This window comes from Liolophura sinensis, chromosome 7 (assembly GCF_032854445.1).
Source record: "Liolophura sinensis isolate JHLJ2023 chromosome 7, CUHK_Ljap_v2, whole genome shotgun sequence".
Classification (NCBI taxonomy): domain Eukaryota; kingdom Metazoa; phylum Mollusca; class Polyplacophora; order Chitonida; family Chitonidae; genus Liolophura; species Liolophura sinensis.
The window spans coordinates 31,924,493-31,946,909 of NC_088301.1; the positions used below are offsets into that span (position 1 = coordinate 31,924,493).

At 38.5% G+C, this 22,417-nt stretch overlaps 1 protein-coding gene across 2 annotated transcripts in view; it reads left to right on the forward strand.

Annotated features, from left to right (window-relative positions):
- LOC135470033 (protein EFR3 homolog B-like) overlaps window positions 1–22,417 on the forward strand; it is a 44,399-nt gene extending 21,982 nt beyond the window's left edge. The window contains exons 10-22 of one of the 2 annotated variants that reach the window (XM_064748732.1): window positions 3,905–4,027; window positions 4,399–4,495; window positions 4,850–4,901; window positions 5,683–5,855; window positions 6,193–6,268; window positions 7,079–7,240; window positions 8,327–8,455; window positions 9,503–9,579; window positions 10,314–10,450; window positions 11,561–11,652; window positions 17,589–17,640; window positions 18,272–18,378; window positions 19,516–22,417. In XM_064748732.1, coding sequence (XP_064604802.1) covers window positions 3,905–4,027; window positions 4,399–4,495; window positions 4,850–4,901; window positions 5,683–5,855; window positions 6,193–6,268; window positions 7,079–7,240; window positions 8,327–8,455; window positions 9,503–9,579; window positions 10,314–10,450; window positions 11,561–11,652; window positions 17,589–17,640; window positions 18,272–18,378; window positions 19,516–19,659 — 1,421 coding nt within the window. In that variant the 3' untranslated portion in view covers window positions 19,660–22,417. Of the gene's footprint in view, window positions 1–3,904; window positions 4,028–4,398; window positions 4,496–4,849; window positions 4,902–5,682; window positions 5,856–6,192; window positions 6,269–7,078; window positions 7,241–8,326; window positions 8,456–9,502; window positions 9,580–10,313; window positions 10,451–11,560; window positions 11,653–12,786; window positions 12,870–17,588; window positions 17,641–18,271; window positions 18,379–19,515 lie in introns of both variants that reach the window. The other variant, XM_064748733.1, reaches the window with a different exon arrangement.

Below are 22,417 nucleotides of genomic sequence, written 5' to 3' on the forward strand. Positions count from 1 at the left end.
TCAAGATCAGTATTGTGGAGGTGTTGTATGAAACAGTGCTGATAGCTGCTGGTGGATCAGTGGGTGAGTATTAGACAGTCCTGTATCAAGATCAGTATTGTGGAGGTGTTGTATGAAACAGTGCTGATAGATGCTGGTGGATCAGTGGGTGAGTATTAGACACTCCTGTATCAAGATCAGTATTGTGGAGGTGTTGTATGAAACAGTGCTGATAGATGCTGGTGGATCGGTGGGTGAGTATTAGACACTCCAGTATCAAGATCAGTATTGTGGAGGTGTTGTATGAAACAGTGCTGACAGCTGCTGGTGGATCAGTGGGTGAGTATTAGACAGTCCTGTATCAAGATCAGTATTGTGGAGGTGTTGTATGAAACAGTGCTGACAGCTGCTGGTGGATCAGTGGGTGAGTATTAGACAGTTCTGTATCAAGATCAGTATTGTGGAGGTGTTGTATGAAACAGTGCTGATAGCTGCTGGTGGATCAGTGGGTGAGTATTAGACACTCCTGTATCAAGATCAGTATTGTGGAGGTGTTGTATGAAACAGTGCTGATAGATGCTGGTGGATCGGTGGGTGAGTATTAGACACTCCAGTATCAAGATCAGTATTGTGGAGGTGTTGTATGAAACAGTGCTGACAGCTGCTGGTGGATCAGTGGGTGAGTATTAGACACTCCTGTATCAAGATCAGTATTGTGGAGGTGTTGTATGAAACAGTGCTGACAGCTGCTGGTGGATCAGTGGGTGAGTATTAGACACTCCAGTATCAAGATCAGTATTGTGGAGGTGTTGTATGAGACAGTGCTGATAGCTGCTGGTGGATCAGTGGGTGAGTATTAGACACTCCAGTATCAAGATCAGTATTGTGGAGGTGTTGTATGAAACAGTGCTGATAGCTGCTGGTGGATCAGTGGGTGAGTATTAGACACTCCAGTATCAAGATCAGTATTGTGAAGGTGTTGTATGAAACAGTGCTGACAGCTGCTGGTGGATCAGTGGGTGAGTATTAGACACTCCAGTATCAAGATCAGTATTGTGGAGGTGTTGTATGAGACAGTGCTGACAGCTGCTGGTGGATCAGTGGGTGAGTATTAGACGCTCCTGTATCAAGATCAGTATTGTGGAGGTGTTGTATGAGACAGTGCTGACAGCTGCTGGTGGATCAGTGGGTGAGTATTAGACACTCCAGTATCAAGATCAGTATTGTGGAGGTGTTGTATGAAACAGTGCTGATAGCTGCTGGTGGATCAGTGGGTGAGTATTAGACGCTCCTGTATCAAGATCAGTATTGTGGAGGTGTTGTATGAGACAGTGCTGATAGATGCTGGTGGATCAGTGGGTGAGTATTAGACACTCCAGTATCAAGATCAGTATTGTGGAGGTGTTGTATGAAACAGTGCTGACAGCTGCTGGTGGATCAGTGGGTGAGTATTAGACACTCCTGTATCAAGATCAGTATTGTGGAGGTGTTGTATGAAACAGTGCTGACAGTTGTTGGTGGATCAGTGGGTGAGTATTAGACACTCCTGTATCAAGATCAGTATTGTGGAGGTGTTGTATGAAACAGTGCTGACAGCTGCTGGTGGATCAGTGGGTGAGTATTAGACACTCCAGTATCAAGATCAGTATTGTGGAGGTGTTGTATGAAACAGTGCTGATAGCTGCTGGTGGATCAGTGGGTGAGTATTAGACGCTCCTGTATCAAGATCAGTATTGTGGAGGTGTTGTATGAGACAGTGCTGATAGCTGCTGGTGGATCAGTGGGTGAGTATTAGACACTCCTGTATCAAGATCAGTATTGTGGAGGTGTTGTATGAGACAGTGCTGACAGCTGCTGGTGGATCAGTGGGTGAGTATTAGACACTCCTGTATCAAGATCAGTATTGTGGAGGTGTTGTATGAGACAGTGCTGATAGCTGCTGGTGGATCAGTGGGTGAGTATTAGACACTCCAGTATCAAGATCAGTATTGTGGAGGTGTTGTATGAGACAGTGCTGATAGCTGCTGGTGGATCAGTGGGTGAGTATTAGACACTCCTGTATCAAGATCAGTATTGTGGAGGTGTTGTATGAGACAGTGCTGACAGCTGCTGGTGGATCAGTGGGTGAGTATTAGACACTCCTGTATCAAGATCAGTATTGTGGAGGTGTTGTATGAAACAGTGCTGACAGCTGCTGGTGGATCAGTGGGTGAGTATTAGACACTCCAGTATCAAGATCAGTATTGTGGAGGTGTTGTATGAAACAGTGCTGACAGCTGCTGGTGGATCAGTGGGTGAGTATTAGACATTCCTGTATCAAGATCAGTATTGTGGAGGTGTTGTATGAAACAGTGCTGATAGCTGCTGGTGGATCAGTGGGTGAGTATTAGACACTCCAGTATCAAGATCAGTATTGTGGAGGTGTTGTATGAGACAGTGCTGATAGATGCTGGTGGATCAGTGGGTGAGTATTAGACACTCCAGTATCAAGATCAGTATTGTGGAGGTGTTGTATGAAACAGTGCTGACAGCTGCTGGTGGATCAGTGGGTGAGTATTAGACACTCCTGTATCAAGATCAGTATTGTGGAGGTGTTGTATGAAACAGTGCTGACAGTTGTTGGTGGATCAGTGGGTGAGTATTAGACACTCCTGTATCAAGATCAGTATTGTGGAGGTGTTGTATGAAACAGTGCTGACAGCTGCTGGTGGATCAGTGGGTGAGTATTAGACACTCCAGTATCAAGATCAGTATTGTGGAGGTGTTGTATGAAACAGTGCTGATAGCTGCTGGTGGATCAGTGGGTGAGTATTAGACACTCCTGTATCAAGATCAGTATTGTGGAGGTGTTGTATGAGACAGTGCTGATAGCTGCTGGTGGATCAGTGGGTGAGTATTAGACACTCCAGTATCAAGATCAGTATTGTGGAGGTGTTGTATGAGACAGTGCTGATAGCTGCTGGTGGATCAGTGGGTGAGTATTAGACACTCCTGTATCAAGATCAGTATTGTGGAGGTGTTGTATGAGACAGTGCTGACAGCTGCTGGTGGATCAGTGGGTGAGTATTAGACACTCCTGTATCAAGATCAGTATTGTGGAGGTGTTGTATGAAACAGTGCTGACAGCTGCTGGTGGATCAGTGGGTGAGTATTAGACACTCCAGTATCAAGATCAGTATTGTGGAGGTGTTGTATGAAACAGTGCTGACAGCTGCTGGTGGATCAGTGGGTGAGTATTAGACATTCCTGTATCAAGATCAGTATTGTGGAGGTGTTGTATGAAACAGTGCTGATAGCTGCTGGTGGATCAGTGGGTGAGTATTAGACACTCCAGTATCAAGATCAGTATTGTGGAGGTGTTGTATGAAACAGTGCTGATAGCTGCTGGTGGATCAGTGGGTGAGTATTAGACACTCCTGTATCCATCTCATGGTTGTGGATACTTTGCATGAGACTGTGCTTATGATATCAAAAAGAAAACAGTGGACTTGCTCTGTTGCTACTTTAAATTGCTGAATATGTACATCAATAGCAAAGCTAGAAATCCTCCAGTTGTTTACTTTATTTTACTTTACACGTAAATAGATTTTCAGAGGCACACAAAGGGAGGTAACTGCAGGAGAATAAATGCACATGATCTTTGGATATAAGCACAAGATCATTGGCTACTTTACTTTACACGCAAATAGATGTCAGAGAGGCGCACAAAGGGAGCATAAGCACAAGAGCATTGGCTATGTCATTGTGAATGTGGTATATTACTTGGTGAGTGATGTTGCTTTGCTTGACTGCGTTATCGTTGTTCACATATTTTGCAGAATGTCGTGTGGCCGTTTATTGAATATGCAAAATATGCAAGAATGACTCTATGAGGTGTAATAATAATAGTAATAATAATAATAATAAATGTTGACATTTATGACAGGTCCATCTGTGCTGGAGGTGTTCAACACTCTGTTACGTCACCTGCGGATCTCCGTGGACAGTCCCGGATCAGACAATAGCCCCACAGAGCGGCGTTTCCAGGAGTCTGTCATTAACACTATTGGTCAGTTTGCTGAAACCGTCAAACCCTTTATCATTATGTTTTTACTTCACGTTAGCCTGAAACCAATTTTGGCCATATAGTAATTACTATAGCCATGTGTATCCATCACCTAAACATTTTGAGAACAATTTTATGTCTCATTATTAAATTTGGTGAAACTGTTTATTTTCTCTCTCGTAGAAAACTTATAGAAAATGAGTGTTGTCTGATAATATTATACTGGTTCTGCTAGGTTTCCTCCCACCATTGTATAAGTGTGATATTCTGGAATAATACGCCAATCAAGTAAATAAATGATGATATAACTCGAAAACTGCTTATTGTAACAGAAATATTGCCTTGCATTTCATAGAACGAATCTCTGCTTTCAGGTGAATTTGCCAACAACTTGCCAGACTATCAGAAGATTGAAATTATGATGTTTGTGATGAGTAAGATGCCTCAGTCAACAGAGGAAGACATGGAGGGGTAAGACCTTGTAGCAGTGAACCATGCATGTGGGGTAGTGGTTATCTGCCCATGGCTCCTAGGTGGCCGGTGTCACATAGAAAATAGCGCTAAAATTAAATCAACCCTATTGCCTTCAATGAGTCTGGTATGCTATAAACACTTAGAAATCATGTAATTTTTTAAAATATTTGAATCTCACAGTTATGTATATGATTGATTGTCATTCTGCAGCATACTAAACCAAAGGTTTTTTTTAATTTGTGGCCAACCAGTCGAAACAAATTTATCTCAATAATTTTAAGGGCATAAAAGTTTCTACCACCAAAAGTATGGTTAATTGTATACGTGTTTGACATATTCCTTATGATACAGGGGCCAGATGGATGTCCAACTGCAGACAACATTACTCAAGACACTACTTAAGGTGGGTACTACATATAGTTTTTTTATTCTTATAGCCACACCACTCTGTGTACCCTACAATACTGTATAGCCTCGCCATGCTGTGTATCCCTACTATACTGTATAGCTTCACCATGCAGTGTAATCTCCACCAATGTACTATATAGCCTCACCATGCTGTGTATCTCCACTATACTGTATAGCATCATCATGCAGTGTATCCCCACTATATGTATAGCCTCACCATGCTGTGTATCCTAACTGTTCTGTGTAACCTCATTATGTTGTGTATCCTCCCTATAGTGTGTACCTCAACTACATATGTGCTGTGTATCCTCACTATACTGTGTAGCCTAATTGTACTGTGTATCCTCACTACATGTGTGCTGTGTAACTTGACTATGCTGCGTAGCCTCACTATACGGTGTAACATAACAATGCTGTGTAGCTTCACTACATGTATGCTGTGTATTCTCACTACATGTGTACTGTGTATCCTCACTACATATGTGCTGTGTATTCTCACTACATGTGTGCTATGTATCCTCACTACTTGCGTGCTGTGTATCCTCACTATGCTGTGCAGCGTAACTATGCTGTATATCCTCACTACCTATATGCTGTGTATCCGCACTATACTGTGTAGCCTAATTGTGCTGTGTATCCTCGCTATACTATGTAGCCTAACTGTGCTGTGCATCCTCACTACACGTATGCTGTGGATATCTTTTCTACAGGTTTTTTGATCATTCCATTGCTGAAAGTGCAAATGAATTTGCAATTTGTGGTATTTTGTGTTGTAGGTTGCCACCAAGTACAAAACTGTGCTGATGTCTAATGCCTTTCCTTCGGAGCTTCTGCGCCCCTTGTTGAGGATGTCCCTGGCCAGTGATCCCGGAATGAGACTCATTGTCCAGGACATCCTCCACACGCTAATTGACCGACACAACAACACAGCCAAGCTCACCACTGTCCGGTAATAGTTTATAGCTATTTATGTCATGCCCAAGATTATGTATAGTTTTTAGTTCCCTGTCGGCACTGGAGAGCACTTCAGGTTTACGCCATGTCATGGACAGCTCCCATGTGCTTGTGTTATCTGGGTTGTTTGGACACCTTATGTCTTAAACAGAACACAGTAATGCATGTACATTTTTCAGTGGACGATATATTTAGCACATTACTTCATAATGTTTGAATGTTGCCCTGAAACTTCACAACGTTACTTCTTTAGTATCGTAACATGAAAACAAAATAAGGCCTTAAAGTACTGATCTTTTTATTTGTTTGTTTGTGATTTTGTCTTGTTTCAGCATTCCCAAAGATATATCTCAGCTTGGTTTGACAGTGGACAAGTGTTCCAGACAGGATATCATGTTCATGAAACGGGTAAGTCAAGCAACATCCTAACTCACCAAGCCAAACTTATTTACCCTATATAACCTGAAAATTCGACCACAAAAAAGCATTTTGGGAGGCAAATAAATGTCATAGGATATTACTTCTGGTGCCAAAATTTACATTTTCCAAATAGGATATCATCATATCTTCCAAGCAACTTAAAAAGAACCTTTCTAAAATCAGTAGAACTCCCAGAATCTGGAAAAATGAGCAACTTAGTCATGGACAAAATTTTATGTCATTTGGGGTATTTCAGGATGTTGAAGGAAAAGACAACTCAAAACTGAGACACTACCTGTGCAACGTAAATACTACATGTAGATTTTAGTTGTAGGACATCATTTTTGTGCATCATTAATGTAATTCATAAATATTAGCCATTTCAGACGACTGTAATTCATAAGTAATAGCCAGCTTAGAGGATTGTAATTCATAGGTATTGGCCAGCTCACACGATTGTAATTTATAAGTATTGACCAGCTCAGAGGACTGTAATTCATAAGTGCTAGCCAGCTCAGAAGACTGTAATTCATAAGTATTAGCCAGCTCAGAGGACTGTAATTCATAAGTATTAGCCAGCTCAGATGCAGGCTTAACAAACTTGCTGGGAACTTAATCTGACCAAGCCATGATTTACATCTTTCAATGCCACGTGACCTGTGGAAATACTGTACAAGTAGCAGTATTAGCCTGTACTATTGGACAAACCAGATTGTACAAATGGCTGTATCAATGTGTGTATTTGTTTGTACATGTGTATGTGTTGATTGCGGCATGCTGTGCTGTCAATCTGTCTAGGTGGGGACAAGTTTCTATGCCCACCTGTATGAAAACATGGAGAAGGAGTCTAACAGACTGGAGAACTACAAGGCCCTGTACTGTACCATGGCATTGATCAGTATAGAGATGGGAGAGGAAGACATCTTGGTGGAGCTTCTGCGGCTTGCATTGGACATTCAGGTTGGTTACTGGTTATGCTTTTGGACTTAGCCTGAGAGTTTTTGTTTTTCGCTTAGGAATATTGTGTTTAGAAACTACACTGTGGTGATTTTGTACACGTGCCATTAATGTTCTTCTGTATCAAGAGAGTGTTAAATGTGATTGGCTGGGAATCGTGTGAACCTTTGGGAAGGGCTTGTCGTTGCCATTCCTTGTGCAAGACAGCTTCCAGTTGGGCCTGATTAGGCACAGGTGGATTCGTTGCTTGCACATGACGACCATCAGGCCCAGTTGGAAGCTGCCTCGCACAGGGGATGGCAGCGAATTCCCCTTCAGAGAGTATCAGGAGGCTGACAGGTAGGATGAGGAGAAATGTTGACGTAAAACACTTTAAGAGATACCAAGTGTAGAAACATTCGACATAGACGTGCACCACTTTAAGAGACACCAAATGGCATTTATCTTGAGTAATTTCAGCCACTGCTTCAACACTGCTCACTCCAGAACCATACTTGTATAGCCATTGTTTCACATCAAGACCAGTGACAACAGACTTAAATGCATGTGTGTTATCATTTTTTGTGTGTATATATATATGAGGTTGTTACCCTCTAACCCTGTACCAGACAGATAGCCCACGTGTATCTTGTTTTATTTTGTAGTTAGTTTGCGCCAATTTTGTTTTGTGTTTCACACGAGAGCGAGTTTTTCAAGGCTTCCCGATCATTTTGGGATATTCCACATTTGACACAGATTAGATGATTTTCAAGTTGTATTTTATTAACTCTGACGACCACATTGAAAGATGATTAATTGTGCTCTCAAAAACAACAGTTTAAATTGGTATGACAGGTTTTATGTAGATGTCTTATACCCCAATTTTTGCATACCTAGGGCCAGTACACATATACTGTTACTTAATGATCAGTAGCCAAGTGAATAACATAAAGTTATTGCCGTGATCAAAAGGTGTAAGTCGGATAAAAACATTAACATTGAAGAAATAATTTTAAGTTTTCAGTGTTGTGAGGATTATGACTTCATTGCTGTTGTTGTACCTTCAAAGCAAACCTATTGACTGGTATTGTGTGTTGTTGTTGTTGTTAGGATCTGGCCGTGAGCAGTCAGCACTTGACGGTGGCATACCGTTGTGCTATCCATGCCATGGTGGCTGCTTACCTCAACCTGATCAGCCAGCTGACGTCCATACCAGCCCTCTACCAGTGCACAGCACAGGTGAGTAGTAGACCTAATCTCCGGGGCCGGTTTGCCGAAAGAGATCGTAGATACAGTAGATTTTATTTATTTATTTGATTGGTGGTTTACGACGTACACAAGAATATTTCACTTATACGACAGCGGCCAGCATTATGGTAGGAGGAAACCGGGCACAACCCGGGTGAAACCCACGACCATCTGCAGGTTGCTGGTAGACCTTCACACTTACAGTCGGAGAGGAAGCCAATAGATTGTAAACCCTACGATTGATTGCAAAAATAAGTTACGCTGCTTGCAAGAAGGAATTGAAACATGATTTTTCGTAGTGATGATCCCGATTGCCAACCAGATTTGACTTGTACATAATGTTGGTCTGTATAAATGTAAAAAGTACCAGTCAATAACTATTTCTTGCCTTCATATTCGAAAGAGTCCTGCATAATATTACTGATTCAGCTGCAAACAACACGGGAAAAATTGATTTAATCTTTTTCTGCGAAGGACTAACGGTAGGCAGTGTCCCTGCTATATCTATAGCTGTTCGATCCTTGATGTCTCACAAATGATAAAGGTCAGCTTCCCTGTAATTTTCTTTCCCTGTACGTTTTTGTTAACACACTGCTTCTGTGTAAGATATGAATATTAATTAAGATATATCAAGACATAATAAAGTATTTGAATGTCATTTGACGTCTCTAACTGCCCCAGCTGTGTATATCTCTGACTGAGTTGAGTGTCAAGTTCCCAGGATTGTAGGCGAGGCTTGATATTTAATTAGTCTTTAAAAGGATTACCCATTCAACAAGTAGTTCATACCTTTACCCCCCGGGGGGTAAAGCCTTAAACCATGTCCGAAAAATTAGAAAAATTACAGCACATTCACATCAACTAATATAATTGTAGTCGTGTCTTAAGGTTTTGGGCTTGTAAGTAATGGTCTTTTGCAGACATGGATTACATCACTTTTTCACTCAGATCAGAAAAGCAGATTTCCTTGGACATAGCTAGAACTGTTAGATTCAATTGATCTGTCAAGGGTGTAACCCTCCATAATGTATATTTCAGGTTATTGAAACTCGTCAAGAGGAGGCTACTCACCTGTTGCCTGAGTTTGCCTTCAAAGAGTTTGATATCACAGACAGGTAAGTTTCACCAGTAGTCAATTCCACATGCCAAACAGTTACATTACATTTTTTCCACCAAACTGTGTTGCACGGTTTCCTCCCACCATCAAGCTGGCCACAGTCATGTAAGTGAAATACTTTTAGATGTGTGCTAGGGCAGCACAAGGATTTGGGAGCCTCTCACGAATGTGATCACTGTGAGTTAAAGTCCAGCTCATGTTGGCTGCCTCTCAGGTTGTTCATGTGAAGGTCTTGCCAGTAACCTGTGGATGGTCATGAGTTTTCCTTGGGCATCTCAGCTTCCACCCACCATCATGCTGATCGTCATCACAGATATACAAGTGAAATATTTTTAAGTATGATGTCTAGCACCAATCAGATAAATAAATAAAATGAATAAATGAATGAATAAATAAATCTTGGATGCTGAACAGTGCTAGTATTGTAATTTATAACAACACCATTTGAAACAATATGTTGACTCCCTATTACATTTTACAGTGTTTCTGTTTGTGTTTCTCATTTGGCATAGTTAATGATGTATTTTAATGATGTACTATAAACACAGTATCCTATCTTTTTTTGTTTATTTGGAATATTGATTTATGATTTTTGATGGTCCAGGCAACAGCCATTACGGTGTCAGTTGATCAAGCATCGGTTGTTTAAAGCTGTATAATGTAATGCAATAACACGGATTTAATAACCTTGCCCATCTGTACAATATCCATGTACCTATGTTTTCCCAACAGCATGGAGTACCCCTCCCTGGATAACCTCGACCCATCCTACCTGTTTGAACAGTCTGCTATCTCTGAAGCTCTGGACAGCTCAGGATACGACATTTCCAAACTCAACACGCCGTTTTCAGAGAAAGTGGACTTTATGGGTGAGTGACGTCTGTTCCCCAGACAGTCTCAGACCAGAAATTTTGAATATCAAGCTGACATTTAAAATTGATCACTATATTAAAGTATTGTATGTATATATATCTAGGTAATAATAAGGCAAATAGCTGCAGTATGAAAATAAGGCAAATAGCTACATTATGAAAATAAGACAAATAGCTGCAGTATGAAAATAAGGCAAATAGCTGCAGCGTAAGACAAAGGCAAATAGTTGCAGTATGAAAATAAGGCAAATAGCTGCAGTATGAAAATAAGGCAAATACCTGCAGTATGAAAATAAGGCAAATAGCTGCAGTATGAAACTGGCAATTCTTCAGTTGTTTACCTTTGTTATGAGGTGTAAATTTGTTTGTTATATCATCTTGTAATACATGCGATTGTGAGAGGGTATCTTCAGTTTTTTATCTCCTGTATAAGCATTGCCAATATCATACCAGTGAAAGCAGGTTTAAGGTAAATGCTACAAGCAGTACCCTTAATATTTGCATACATGTAAACCACAAAATAAAAATAAGGCGGATGCTCGATGGTTGATGTCCTACCTGCATATAGTTATTAGTTACCATAAATTACATCACCGCTTAACCTCTTGTGTATTGGAATCAGGGTTAAGGTAATGTTAGCTGTGGTGTCTCTTAAAGCACTGCATGTGAGAAGCTCAAGATTTGCATAGTGTGAAACACAGTAACACAAGAGGATGTGCCACTGTTGATGTCTGTTTTCAAGTATGAATTATTGTAAATTACGCAATTCATTGAGGAATATTACGGCCTGTTTGAATCAAGCACCTATCAGCTTCCTTCAGAAGTTTCTTAGGCACATGTATTTGGTGAGAGCAACGTTGTTTCCATTACCCTCAGCATGATGTACCAAATAACTGTGTATGGAACTATAATAGAATACTAATGATCCGTAGGCGTATCTTGTATTATAATCTGGACTTTTGTACATTTCATCAAAAATAAGGCTAGATTTATTTTCATTGGTGTTAACTATTTCAGAAAATACAGTTGAGAACCAAAGGCATGCATTGGGGCTTCTGAAGCCCAACAGTTGTATGTTTGTGTTTGCTATATGATGCTTTATTACAGGGCTGGGTAGAGGCATACATAGGAGCACCAGTGACATCCACTCCATCTCTCTAGAAATAGACAGTGTGGATGCCTCTCCTACAATGGGACGGGTGAGACACACAGCAGCATGGGGGTGTTATGGTTGATCTATGTGGTGCTGGGAAGTTGAGTGGGGGTGGAGGGACAGGTTGCTGAGACAGACTGTATGACTTGTCACCTTTTCCATTCATCAGGCTTGTCAAGTAACTCAAAGCACAGGTGTTGCCTTCCAGCCTTTGGTTATTTGGAAACAATAGCAGATCATTATTATTTCAAGACATAGTGACCTAAAATAATGTTCACAATTGTTATACGTCTGGGTTTAGCATTTGTTTGCATGAAATTTCTTAACAAATTCTTCACACATCAATATACAAAAGGCATAATTGTCTGCAGATGGTTGTTGCCAGGATCTGCTCTCAGTTACCACCCCTCCCCCTTCCCTCGACATTGTCCAGAGGAGACAGTTATGTAGGGAGATTGTGCTGTGAACCTGTGACACTGGCCTCTGTGTGTTGACTGTTAGAGTCTAGATTAATGTGGTAGTGGGCATGGTGTATTCTTCAAACTTTTCACCTCTCAGGCTTCCTTTTTGAGCAGGATTTATGTTCCCAGCAATCTGATTGGCTTTCAAAATGGTTTGTTTGGCGTATAAATTCCACAACTTATATATAAAAATATTTCCTTCTAAATTAGGAATCATATAATAATGAAAAAAAATAAAATTCAGATCAGAAAATAAAATTTTCACTCTCTTGAATACCTCATTGTTCTAACAGCGTAATAATGACATGCTCCATTGAGTTTCATGTGCAAATGTAATATCACTGGTCATGTTGGCATTGTAACAGAAGACTCTCATAAGCTTTGACTGGTAATGTATATAAGCTTCACTCATATACAGTGAATCTGATAAACTCTGTCACTGAAAGCTTGTCTTGTAAATATTATTTCCAAAATTAGTCTCTAATTTGCTGCCATCATTGTTTTGTTTTTGTTTTTTTGTTGTTTTGTTTTTTTTGCTCTAAGTAAGAGCATTAGAGAGGACATTGCGCAGCACTGATATGGGGAAAAGGTTGAGGAATGGCTGTTACTATTTTCTTGTCAACAAGCACTCTCCAGTATAGCTTGCTACTGTAGAACTACTAAATGGACTTTTTGTTGACTGTGCATGAATCTCTTGCTGTCTTTCTACCTGTCAGCAGATATAGACATCACATTCCCACAATTGGAGAGGAGTTCATCAACTTCTTCATGTTCTTCCCTTGAGTCCTTGTTTACCATGGAGGTATTTGGCCGTATGTTTGTGTCTGTTAACATGAAGGCTATACTAACAACCTGGCCAAACTCCTCCACTGGTCCCAATATACCATCCTTTCTCACCCCAGATATCGTGTATCCTTAACCACATTGGCAGGGGACATACCCTAATTTTCATGTATTGAACTTCTAAAGTGGATATTTTAAGAATAGTTTATGTAGTGAAATATTTGTATTATGGAAGAGCACAAAGAACAATTATTTGTGGATAAAATTTAAAAATTGTGGTGGATCTCTCATATACTATTACTGTAATTGCTTATATGCGCATCTTATGTCTGCTGATGTCTAAATCTTGAAATATTTTGAAAATTCTTGAGAATTTCGGAAAATGATGCCCTGTATTTAAAGAACCATAAAACTATCTGCTCCTAACTAAATTACCTGTATCAAACAACCATAAAACTGTCTGCTCCTAACTAAATTACCCGTACGTAACAACTATAATACTGTCTGCTCCTAACTAACTTACCTGTATCAAACAACCATAAAACTGTCTGCTCATAACTAAATTACCTGTATCTAACAACCATTAAACTACCTGCTCCTAACTAAATTACCTGTATCTAACAACCATAAAACTACCTGCTCCTAACTAAATTACCTGTATCTAACAACCATAAAACTGTCTGCTCCTAACTAAATTACCTGTATCTAACAATTATAATACTGTCTGCTCCTAACTAAATTACCCATACATAACAACTATAATACTGTCTGCTCCTAAATAAATTACCCGTATCTAACAACTATAATACTGTCTGCTCCTAACTAAATTACCCGTACATAACAACTATAATACTGTCTGCTCCTAACTAAATTACCCGTACGTAACAACTATAATACCATCTGCTCCTAACTAAATTACCCGTACGTAACAACTATAATACCATCTGCTCCTAACTAAATTACCTGTATTTAACAACCATAAAACTACCTGCTCCTAACTAAATTACCCGTATCTAACAACTATAATACTGTCTGCTCATAACTAAATTACCTGTACGTAACAACTGTAATACTGTCTGCTCCTAACTAAATTACCTGTATCTAACAACCATAAAACTACCTGCTCCTAACTAAATTACCCGTACGTAACAACTATAATACTGTCTGCTCATAACTAAATTACCTGTATCTAACAACCATTAAACTACCTGCTCCTAACTAAATTACCTGTATCTAACAACCATAAAACTACCTGCTCCTAACTAAATTGCCCGTACATAACAACTATAATGCTGTCTGCTCCTAACTAAATTACCTGTATTTAACAACCATAAAACTGTCTGCTCATAACTAAATTACCCGTACATAACAACTATAATACTGTCTGCTCCTAACTAAATCACCCGTACATAACAACCATAAAACTGTCTGCTCCTAACTAAATTACCCGTACATAACAACCATAAAACTGTCTGCTCTTAACTAAATTACCCTTACATAACAACTATAATACTGTCTGCTCCTAACTAAATTACCTGTATCTAACAACTATAATACTGTCTGCTCCTAACTAAATTACCCTTACATAACAACTATAATACTGTCTGCTCCTAACTAAATTACCCGTACATAACAACCATAAAACTGTCTGCTCCTAACTAAATTACCCTTACATAACAACTATAAAACTGTCTGCTCCTAACTAAATTACCCGTACGTAACAACTATAATACTGTCTGCTCCTAACTAAATTACCCGTACATAACAACCATAAAACTGTCTGCTCCTAACTAAATTACCCGTACATAACAACCATAAAACTGTCTGCTCCTAACTAAATTACCCGTACATAACAACCATAAAACTGTCTGCTCCTAACTAAATTACCCGTACGTAACAACTATAATACTGTCTGCTCCTAACTAAATCACCCGTACATAACAACCATAAAACTGTCTGCTCCTAACTAAATTACCTGTATTTAACAACCATAAAACTGTCTGCTCCTAACTAAATTACCCGTACGTAACAACTATAATACCATCTGCTCCTAACTAAATTACCTGTATTTAACAACCATAAAACTACCTGCTCCTAACTAAATTACCCGTATCTAACAACTATAATACTGTCTGCTCATAACTAAATTACCTGTACGTAACAACTGTAATACTGTCTGCTCCTAACTAAATTACCTGTATCTAACAACCATAAAACTACCTGCTCCTAACTAAATTACCTGTATCTAACAACCATAAAACTACCTGCTCCTAACTAAATTGCCCGTACATAACAACTATAATGCTGTCTGCTCCTAACTAAATTACCTGTATTTAACAACCATAAAACTGTCTGCTCCTAACTAAATTACCCGTACATAACAACTATAATACTGTCTGCTCCTAACTAAATTACCCGTATGTAACAACCATAAAACTGTCTGCTCCTAACTAAATTACCTGTATCTAACAACCATAAAACTACCTGCTCCTAACTAAATTACCCGTACGTAACAACTATAATACTGTCTGCTCATAACTAAATTACCTGTATCTAACAACCATTAAACTACCTGCTCCTAACTAAATTACCCGTACATAACAACTATAATACTGTCTGCTCCTAACTAAATCACCCGTACATAACAACCATAAAACTGTCTGCTCCTAACTAAATTACCCGTACATAACAACCATAAAACTGTCTGCTCTTAACTAAATTACCCTTACATAACAACTATAATACTGTCTGCTCCTAACTAAATTACCTGTATCTAACAACTATAATACTGTCTGCTCCTAACTAAATTACCCTTACATAACAACTATAATACTGTCTGCTCCTAACTAAATTACCCGTACATAACAACCATAAAACTGTCTGCTCCTAACTAAATTACCCTTACATAACAACTATAAAACTGTCTGCTCCTAACTAAATTACCCGTACGTAACAACTATAATACTGTCTGCTCCTAACTAAATTACCCGTACATAACAACCATAAAACTGTCTGCTCCTAACTAAATTACCCGTACATAACAACCATAAAACTGTCTGCTCCTAACTAAATTACCCGTACGTAACAACTATAATACTGTCTGCTCCTAACTAAATCACCCGTACATAACAACCATAAAACTGTCTGCTCCTAACTAAATTACCCGTATTTAACAACCATAAAACTGTCTGCTCATAACTAAATTACCCGTACATAACAACTATAATACTGTCTGCTCCTAACTAAATTACCCTTACATAACAACTATAATACTGTCTGCTCCTAACTAAATTACCCGTACGTAACAACTATAATACTGTCTGCTCCTAACTAAATTACCTGTATTTAACAACCATAAAACTACCTGCTCATAACTAAATTACCTGTATCTAACAACCATAAAACTGTCTGCTCCTAACTAAATTACCTGTATCTAACAACTATAATACTGTCTGCTCCTAACTAAATTACCCGTACATAACAACTATAATACTGTCTGCTCCTAACTAAATTACCCGTATCTAACAACTATAATACTGTCTGCTCCTAACTAAATTACCTGTATTTAAAGAACCATAAAACTGTCTGCTCCTAACTAAATTACCTGTATTTAATAACCATCAAAATCCCTGCTCATAACTAAATTACCCAAGTCTAGCTACATTAAGACTACCTGAGCTTAATTAACTTACCTTTATCTAACAACCTTAAAAGTTAAGTTCTCATTACTAGGTTTCCAGTATCTACCATTCATAGAGCTGCCAGCTCATAACGACACGTAAATAACAGGGATTTGACAACCATAAAAATGCCTGCTCATAACTAATATGTAACAGGTATCTAACAAAATTTTAAGAAATGTTCATTACTGAAAAACTTGTATCTAACAACCATAAAATACCCTGCCTCTGAATAAATAACCTGCACATAGCCATCACAAATGCCCTGTGCTAATGTAATCATTTGGCTGTAACTATTTCATCAATTATTTTGACAATTTTTCCTTGTGTTGCATGCTGTCCTTGTCTTTATCACTTTGTCTTTCGTTTTTTGTGTGTTAGATTAATAGATTAATGGGAACTACAGCTCCCAGGTGATACATGTAAGCCAAACCCAAAGAGATTTATGTATCCAAGCTTTTTGTACACAAGGGAACACATGTTGGAACTGGTTTGATTATACATTGTCGGCAAAATATGACTGATTGTCACTTGCTCTCAGGAAGACCATATTGTCATTATAGATTCTTTATTAAAATGATTTGTCCTCACTTTGGTCATATCTTATTCCTGATTCAGCAATACTAATAATGGTTACTTAAATGTTTACAAAAATGCAGAAGGTCCTGGCTTTTATACTGCTGGACATCGCATACACTTGACCAATGAGATCAAGAATGAATTTCACCCTTGCACAAGTTGATTTGTTGTGTCTTTATTTGAGGTGATATGTCAGGCACTTGGCCATATGTGGGAAAGATCTGTTAGCAACCTGTGTTTGGTGGTTGGTTTCCCCTGCGCTCTGCCAGCTTTCCTCCCACCCGAATGTTGACCACTGTCCTAGAAGTGAGATATTCTTGAATATGGCGTAAAACATCAAACAAATAAATAAGTAAATATATATATATATGTATATATATATATATATATATATATATATATATATTCAGTATCTTTATATCTACATCTCTTTTCCTTTGTACAACACACTGATTAGTATTTTACAAATCATATTTCAGAGACAGACATTATCAGATGAAATCACCTTTGATTCCTTGAAGAAAATGCTAGGTAAGCTGTTCATATGTAATTAAGACATTAGACTACTCAAAGATAAGCTAAACCATGCTGTTGCCCAAGGGATGTATATATTCTGTTCAACCCTGTGTGCCTGGAGTGGTTTTTCTTTGTGATATTTAGTAAGTATTAATAAATGATAAGAAACATGTAAATTTAATACAAGAATGTTGTGACATAAATGTGCATGTAGTGTTGTGGCTCTTGCAGTAAATCATAGTAAAAGTGGCTCTCTTAGCCGTTACTGGCTTCTAGCAAAAGTTACCACAACTAGCATTGACCAGTCGTGTCAACAAGATGACAAGTTTAAATCCTGATGGCACAGGTTAGGGCCTGCCTTTAAAGTTATACAGAATCAATGCTAATTGGCTGACATTTATCATACCCAGCTTAGGGTATTCAGCTTAGGCTGGACAAAAATCTATGCTCACTCACAGTCAGTCAGAAACGATTCTGTACCCCTTTAGTTTAAATCATTGTCTGGTGCATGTAACTGCCTGGTATCCCAGTGGAAAATTCCTGAGTACAGCATTGCAAACAGTCAAATGAATAAATAAATAAATCTGGTGTGATGTGTGATGGTGGGAGGAAGTCAGGTCTCTGATGGGATTGTTCCATCTTCCAGCGGAGGACTCGCATGATCACAAGGAGGAGGCTCGCAAGAGGATGGAGATTCTAAATGTGTTCAAGAAGGCTCCGTTTGAAGAGATTGTGGCACGTTCAGAGGCTAAGGTAGGCAGGACTTTGTATAACCATCTTAATGGCTCAATCAAGAGTCGAGGCATGCCAGTCACATTAAAATTGGCAGTCTTGGTATATGTGTGGCTTAACAGTTTTCCAATATTTTGTGTATGCTTTCCTGTCGACTTGTTGTGGGAAGTTCTGTCAGCCATGTGGATGGTCATGGCTTCCCCCTAGGCTCTGCCTGGTTTCCTTCCACCATAATTCTGGCTGCAGTCGTATAAGTGAAATATTCGTGAGCATGGCATAAAACCTCAGCCAAATAAACATATAAATAATATAATAAATAGGACACATGAGGTGTGGTTTCAAACCCCGCCTTGGCAAGACTATTTATTGATTCCCTGCTCTTGCTGTTTGTGGGGCCTCGGTGCCAATAAGTGGTTGAAGACTCTCTTGTGGCTTTGTGCACAGAGTAGTGTTCAATGAAGACCAGCTGTCTTGAGCACTTTTCTCCACCCTTAAAAAATCCACGTTAACTGACTGTTACTGGCATGACCAAATGTCTACTGAAATAGGATATCCTAGCTCTCTCCAGTTGGGTCACACACATACATAAGACATAAAGTTGCCAGTTTTCTGGACCTTGTGTTCAACTTAGAGAAATACATGTAGGCCAAGTAAATTTATTAGTTAAATAAGATTTTAGTTAAATAAGAATCAAAACTGATAATAAGTTGATAATGACATGCATGTAAAGGGCCATTCAAAGTTTTTAGTTATTTGTGACAGTTCAGATTGATACTTTCAAATATTTAAAGTGTGTCAGGTGTCTGTATCAAAAGGGTACATATTCCAATTTTGCTGTCCATAATCATTAGTTATGTTGCACCTGTATATATCTATGCTTTGTGAGTTCTGTAAGGTTTGTCTGAAGTATAAATCAAAGAGTTATTGGGCTACACCTCATCTCTCTGTCCATCAAAACTCGGTTATGCAGCCTTTTTTTTTCATAATGTGTCAACATATTGCACTCATTTGTGTATTTTCAACAAAATTGTGGTCTTTTTGTCCTCTTTTTCACAATGGTTGGTTATTCTGAATTGAATTCTGATACATGGCTTCAACGAGACGAGTCACTGTGTAAATCACTATTTTGTAACCGTTTGTTATTTGTTTCATTTTCAGTCCAATTTGTTCCACAACAAGCTCAACGAAATCCTGGATAACATTTCGACAGGCACGGATTCTCCAGATTCTGGTATTCGTGTGAACGGCAGAGATCCAGTGCCAGTGTTTCAGATGCAGTTCCCAGACCTGTTTGTGTATTGACACCACAGACAGAATTCACAACTTTTGTCTGATACAGCCACGTGTTTGTCTTAGGTATGATGGGGAGGCAGCGTATTTTTGAATCCTGTTAGGTGGCGCTAGTGTGAAGTAGGACCTCGAGTCATTGTTACGTCAAAAATGGTTGGTAGCGTAACATGTACACAGTTTCGATGTATCAGTTTCTATTATGACGTTGTACTGTCTTTAGCATGATGTCACAAAATGAGCTGGGAGACGAACATTTGACGTCAATAAAATTGGCGTCAATTGAAGGATGTGCATACGCACACACTCTTGCAAAGGTGCGCAGACTCCTTCCTTTAATATAGATAGCTATAGGAAAGATGACTTTTTATAACCACAACATCATTCTGGTTATGGCAAGATAAAGTCTGTAACCAAAGCCTTCTTCTATTTAAGTTATAACGTTAAACGCTGGAGCCTTATTCTGGCTATATTGAGTTAAGTTTAGTTACTGAAGCCTTATTTTGGATAGGTTGAGAGTTAAACTTTAGAGCTTTAATTTTGTTAGGATGTGATAGTCTGGTGTATATTTATAAAGGTTGTTGGAGAGATTTTTTTACTGTATAGAGCATGTAAATATACTTACAGAATATGTTACTTATATGTGAATGATAGAACTGGTAGATTGTAGATAAAGATGCCAGTGTCATCTAGTCGTTTCTTACCTGAGCTCTCTAGTCACAATGGGGTGATGAACATTATATTGGTTTTACAACTCTGGCCAAACTATGGCCAAAACAATCAATGGTATTCATTCTGAGCTGTTTGTAGCCAGGTTTTATAAATGTATTCGTCCATCAGCTAATTTTTTGACATTGTATATGTTAATGTGTCAGTCATTCAGTTGACAAAGTCCTTAGTGCAAGATGACATAAAACCCTGCACATTCAGTACTGCAGTTTTTTTAAATTTGTCCTTGTTTCATAATGAAAATATGTCGGATTTTAATTATTTTAGCACCTGCACAGTACAAAGTAAGTTTCTTTGGTATACTATTATGACTATCAAATGCTGCGAGTTGTGTCAAAGACAGGGTATATCCTAGCTTGTCTGGCAGCTCCATTAGCTGTGACTATCAATTTTTTACCTCCTACATGTAAGTTTCAACATGGACCACTCATTTTAACAAGGAGCCTGAGTGCAAGACCACAGGAATTTTTTTCATTTGTTTATACTTGCAGCATGCATTGAGGCATCCTGGTTTTATAAGACTCAGCATGTATTTGTACATCTGAATTGGGTCAGTACCTTACCTGTATTGTTCTTCAGTACTATGAATTCAACAGACCCGCCCTAATTAGTACTTTAAAAAAGTTTGTGCCAGAAGAAAGCATCCATTAACTTGTACACTTTGAAGGGTTTCTTATAGCCGTCTCTGGAGTTTTATTGCATATGGAGTTATATGTAAATAGTTTTATATTTTTGCCCTACCCTATTTCCTCTAAAATTTGGAACACCTGATCTGTTCATTTTCGCCATTATATATGTAATTCCAGCAGGAATATTGAGTTTCTTTTTTTTCTCAAATGGTTAAACCATCTAATGAACAACATACTCATATCTTTACGTTTCCAAATGGCTGGTAAAAAATCATGTAATATTCTACTTTCAACACTACTAATATCTGTCACAAATTTTAGAAGAATTAGGGTAAGTATGATATGAAATGGATTGTTAACATGTAACAAGGTTACCTGTTTAGCTTGCTTACATCTGCAGGAGTTGTTCAGGTGTTGTACTTTAGTGATGAATTGTTCATAATGCCTGAAAGAGGTAAACCTTGTTCACTTGTATGTGAATATTTTTGTTTACACAAGAGGTACATTTATGTATTCATTTATGTTCATGTCATGAAACAGAAACAAAATGTACATGTACTTCAATGTGTGCACCGATGGTCGAATGAGGAACTCTTCATTTAGCCACTGATATGCTTTCCATTTTATATGTGTGTAGAATGTATAAACGACCACCTTAATGTTAATAGAATTTTAATGATATGAAGGAAACTTTTTGTCTGTAAATTGTAAATACATTATATGTAGTTTGCACCAGAGTATGTCTATTAAGACTCGCTTAACTTGTGTATGACTATACAAAGAAGTCAAGAGTCTTCTCCCCACCAAGCTGTAATGTATGTGGCTTGTCTATACCTCTATAATGGCTTGTCTGTACATCTTCAATGGCTTGTCTGTACCGCTATAATGGCTTGGTTTGTGCTGACTCTTGCAGTTAGATTTAAATATCTTGATAGATAAATTATATAATGGGTAATAATTATTCCATGTAAGAACTGAATTATCAGGATGTGTTTTTGTTCTTGTCTTTTACAGAAGTACTCCATTATGAGATGTGGCTGAAATGAATATGTTCTTTGGCAACAACATCATTATTTTCTTTGCCAAACTTTGGAAACATAAGTTTATTTATTTATTGATATGATTGGTGTTTTACCCTGTACTCAAGAATATTTCACTTATACCACAGCAGCCATCATTATGGTGGGAGGAAACCGGGCAAAGCCTGAGGAAAACCCACGACCATCCTCATGTTGCTGGCAGACCTTCCCACTTACTGGAAACATAAGAGCTTAAACTCTTTGCAGTATCCTTCCTTATTTATTGTCCTGTTGTTCACTTACACCTTGCTCAGTGTTGTGACCAAACCTGTTGTTCTGAGCTGTTTATGTAGCATTGATCTTAGACTAATATGTTCTAGGATATAAAATAACTGA